The sequence below is a fragment of the Perca fluviatilis genome, chromosome 17 (genome assembly GCF_010015445.1).
Source record: "Perca fluviatilis chromosome 17, GENO_Pfluv_1.0, whole genome shotgun sequence".
NCBI lineage: Eukaryota > Metazoa > Chordata > Actinopteri > Perciformes > Percidae > Perca > Perca fluviatilis.
Genome location: NC_053128.1, coordinates 34,877,142 through 34,882,141, shown reverse-complemented (window position 1 = coordinate 34,882,141; position 5,000 = coordinate 34,877,142). Strand labels below are relative to the sequence as shown.

Here is a 5,000-nt window from a genome sequence, read left to right as displayed (position 1 = left end):
TCTCTTATACCATGGTCTCTTATACCATGGTCTCTTATACCCTGGTCTCTTATACCATGGTCTCTTATACCACGGTCACTTATACCCTGGTCACTTATACCCTGGTCTCTTATACCACGGTCTCTTATACCATGGTCTCTATACCATGGTCACTATACCACGGTCACTTATACCCTGGTCTCTTATACCCTGGTCACTTATACCATGGTCTCTTATACCCTGGTCTCTTATACCCTGGTCTCTTATACCATGGTCTCTTATACCATGGTCACTTATACCCTGGTCTCTTATACCATGGTCTCTTATACCCTGGTCTCTTATACCCTGGTCTCTTATACCCTGGTCACTTATACCCTGGTCACTTATACCCTGGTCACTTATACCATGGTCACTTATACCCTGGTCTCTTATACCCTGGTCTCTTATACCATGGTCTCTTATACCATGGTCACTTATACCCTGGTCTCTTATACCCTGGTCACTTATACCCTGGTCTCTTATACCATGGTCACTTATACCCTGGTCTCTTATACCATGGTCTCTTATACCCTGGTCACTTATACCCTGGTCTCTTATACCATGGTCTCTTATACCATGGTCTCTTATACCCTGGTCTCTTATACCATGGTCTCTTATACCATGGTCTCTTATACCCTGGTCTCTTATACCCTGGTCACTTATACCCTGGTCACTTATACCCTGGTCTCTTATACCCTGGTCTCTTATACCCTGGTCTCTTATACCCTGGTCTCTTATACCACGGTCACTTATACCCTGGTCACTTATACCACGGTCACTTATACCCTGGTCACTTATACCCTGGTCTCTTATACCCTGGTCACTTATACCACGGTCTCTTATACCACGGTCACTTATACCACGGTCACTTATACCCTGGTCACTCATACCCTGGTCTCTTATACCCTGGTCACTTATACCCTGGTCACTTATACCACGGTCACTTATACCCTGGTCACTTATACCCTGGTCACTTATACCACGGTCACTTATACCACGGTCACTTATACCCTGGTCACTTATACCATGGTCTCTTATACCCTGGTCACTTATACCACGGTCACTTATACCATGGTCTCTTATACCATGGTCACTTATACCACGGTCACTTATACCACGGTCACTTATACCACGGTCACTTATACCACGGTCACTTATACCCTGGTCACTTATACCCTGGTCACTTATACCACGGTCACTTATACCATGGTCTCTTATACCCTGGTCACTTATACCATGGTCACTTATACCACGGTCACTTATACCCTGGTCACTTATACCCTGGTCACTTATACCCTGGTCACTTATACCACGGTCACTTATACCACGGTCTCTTATACCCTGGTCACTTATACCATGGTCACTTATACCCTGGTCACTTATATCCTGGTCACTTATACCCTGGTCACTTATACCACGGTCACTTATACCCTGGTCACTTATACCACGGTCACTTATACCACGGTCACTTATACCCTGGTCACTTATACCCTGGTCACTTATACCATGGTCTCTTATACCCTGGTCTCTTATACCCTGGTCACTTATACCATGGTCTCTTATACCCTGGTCACTTATACCATGGTCTCTTATACCCTGGTCTCTTATACCATGGTCACTTATACCATGGCCTCTTATACCCTGGTCTCTTATACCATGGTCACTTATACCCTGGTCTCTTATACCCTGGTCACTTATACCCTGGTCACTTATACCCTGGTCACTTATACCCTGGTCTCTTATACCCTGGTCACTTATACCCTGGTCACTTATACCATGGTCTCTTATACCCTGGTCTCTTATACCCTGGTCTCTTATACCATGGTCACTTATACCATGGTCTCTTATACCCTGGTCTCTTATACCATGGTCACTTATACCCTGGTCACTTATACCCTGGTCTCTTATACCCTGGTCTCTTATACCCTGGTCACTTATACCCTGGTCACTTATACCCTGGTCTCTTATACCCTGGTCACTTATACCCTGGTCTCTTATACCATGGTCTCTTCTACCCTGGTCTCTTATACCCTGGTCACTTATACCATGGTCTCTTATACCCTGGTCACTTATACCCTGGTCTCTTATACCATGGTCTCTTATACCATGGTCTCTTATACCCTGGTCACTTATACCCTGGTCACTTATACCCTGGTCACTTATACCCTGGTCTCTTATACCATGGTCTCTTATACCCTGGTCTACCCTGGTCACTTATACCATGGTCACTTATACCCTGGTCTCTTATACCATGGTCTCTTATACCCTGGTCACTTATACCATGGTCACTTATACCCTGGTCTCTTATACCCTGGTCACTTATACCATGGTCTCTTATACCCTGGTCACTTATACCCTGGTCACTTATACCATGGTCTCTTATACCCTGGTCACTTATACCCTGGTCACTTATACCCTGGTCACTTATACCATGGTCTCTTATACCATGGTCTCTTATACCCTGGTCACTTATACCCTGGTCACTTATACCCTGGTCTCTTATACCATGGTCTCTTATACCATGGTCTCTTATACCCTGGTCTCTTATACCCTGGTCTCTTATACCATGGTCTCTTATACCCTGGTCTCTTATACCCTGGTCTCTTATACCCTGGTCTCTTATACCCTGGTCTCTTATACCCTGGTCTCTTGCCAAATAACATATTTTTAAAACATTAGTTTGATATTTTAATTAGTTTTACAATCGAAATCTAAAGTTTATCCAAACAATAACTCCGTTTCCCCTGGTTACGCCTGACGGTTTGACTAATACCTGGAACAATCATTCCCATCCATCAGGTTCTTATGCAATGCAAACGTTGTTCTCTCCACCAGGAATTAGGAAGGACCTTAGATACGACTTGCCTCCATTAGCAACCGGAGATATTTATATAGTCCGCTCAGCTGATAGAACCCTTCAGTTTAGCTACGAGCCAGAAAGCTAACGTTATGCTAGCAAGATCCAAAGTCAATAACATTGTGTACAGTTGGCAATCAGTAAAAATAATCTGACAGTATGTTGAACAACAAGACAAGCTAGCTATCAGCCATGTCATTGTCCCCAAAACAATATAACGACTTTTACGAAGAATTTGATCCGCGTGTATTGTAACGTTTTTGTCGGCTGCAGCGCGAGCAGCCTGAAGCAGCGAGCTAGATATGAGATAACGTTATTCTCTGTGAAACTGAGTCAGTCCAGAGGGCCGTAGAACTCATAGACTAAAAATATATATATATATATATATATATATATATATATATATATATATATATATATATATATATATATATATAATGTCTATGGTATAACTGACTTCTTGCAGCCGGTGTGTTTTAGCGCCATCCTGTGGTGTTCAGAGGACGAGTTGGAAATAATAAATCCACATTTCCTTTTTGATTTAATGTAGCGCATTCATTTAGAACAGTAAACAGACAGTTTCACCGAACTCCTTTAGTAGGTGTCCTATATCACTTTTTAATGGACACCCTGCAGCCAATCAGAATCAAGTATTCACCCAGACCATGGTATACATATAATAATCAGTGAATTGAGCCACAGACTTTATAATATTTATATTTTAACTTTTAACACTTTGTTTTGTTTTTTAGAGTTTCTTCTTCTGTGAGCCGGAGGATGCTGAGCACAGGTCAGTCTGCTCCTCCTATCCTCCTCTTCTTCTTCTTCTTCTTCTTCTTCTTCTTCTTCTTCTTCTTCTTCTTCTTCTTCTCCTCTCCTCCTCCTCCTCCTTCTCCTCCTCCTCTCTCTCAGACTGACAGACAGCCTGTAGACAGACAGACAGACAGCCTACATTCAGGCAGACAGCCTGCAGACAGACAGACAGCCTGCAGACAGACAGACAGCCTGCAGACAGACGGACAGACAGACAGCCTGCAGACAGACAGACAGCCTGCATTCAGACAAACAGACAGACAGACAGACAGACAGCCTGCGTTCAGACACAGCCTGCAGACAGACAGACAGCCTGCGTTCAGACAGACAGCCTGCAGACAGACAGACAGCCTGCAGACAGACAGACAGCCTGCGTTCAGGCAGACAGCCTGCAGACAGACAGACAGACAGCCTACAGACAGACAGCCTGCAGACAGATAGCCTGCAGACAGACAGACAGCCTGCAGACAGACAGCCTGCGTTCAGACAGACAGACAGCCAGACAGACAGCCTGCAGACAGACAGACAGCCTGCAGACAGACAGCCTGCGTTCAGACAGCCAGACAGCCAGACAGACAGCCTGCAGACAAACAGACAAACAGACAGACAGACAGCCTGCGTTCAGACAGACAGCCTGCAGACAGACAGACAGCCTGATCTGACAGCAGTGATGAAATCTTTTGGACCAATCGGATCTCTCTCTGCAGGTCGTAGCTTCCTGCCCCGCCCCCGGCCCCTCCCCCTCCTGTTGCTGACCGGTGGTGGTTACCTTGGTTACGAACACTACAGGAGGCGGGGCCCATGGGAGGATGGAGCCCCCCCCCCTCCGGCCACGCCCACACAGGTAGGAAACTCTCTTCTTCTTCTCCTCCTTATTCTACGCCCACACAGGTAGGAAACTCTCTTCTTCTTCTCCTTATTCCTCTTCTCTTCTTCTCTTCTTCCTCCTCTCAGTGCGGTTGGTTAGATTAATCACAGCTGAAGGAATTGGTAACGTAGAGTAGAAGGCCAGTTCTGAGTCAAGGAGAAACCCTGAGCATCAGGGAGCCAATCAGCACGCAGCATGCTTCTACCAAGATGTGATCATGTCTGTGATTGGCTGTTAACACAGAGACACTCACGTAGTCACAGCTGCCACATAAACACACATTCAATGCTGTCATTTATTTTAGTTTTATTAAAAGGTACCGGTACCAGAGTCTCAGAACCGGTACCAGAGTCTCAGAACCGGTACCGAGACTCTGGTACCGTATATATATATATATATTATATATATTTTATGTGTTATATATATATATATATATATATATAG

General features: G+C 44.8%; 2 protein-coding genes across 3 annotated transcripts in view; one reads left to right on the top strand and one right to left on the bottom strand.

Annotated features, from left to right (window-relative positions):
• LOC120545317 overlaps positions 1–5,000 on the bottom strand; it is a 376,621-nt gene that overhangs the window by 66,298 nt on the left and 305,323 nt on the right. The window lies entirely within an intron of this gene.
• Positions 1–5,000, top strand: part of pisd (phosphatidylserine decarboxylase) — a 29,994-nt gene that overhangs the window by 3,608 nt on the left and 21,386 nt on the right. For both annotated transcript variants that reach the window (XM_039779496.1, XM_039779497.1), the window contains 2 exons: positions 3,628–3,665; positions 4,396–4,532. In XM_039779496.1, the coding sequence (XP_039635430.1) occupies positions 3,628–3,665; positions 4,396–4,532 (175 nt within the window). Of the gene's footprint in view, positions 1–3,627; positions 3,666–4,395; positions 4,533–5,000 lie in introns of those variants that run through there.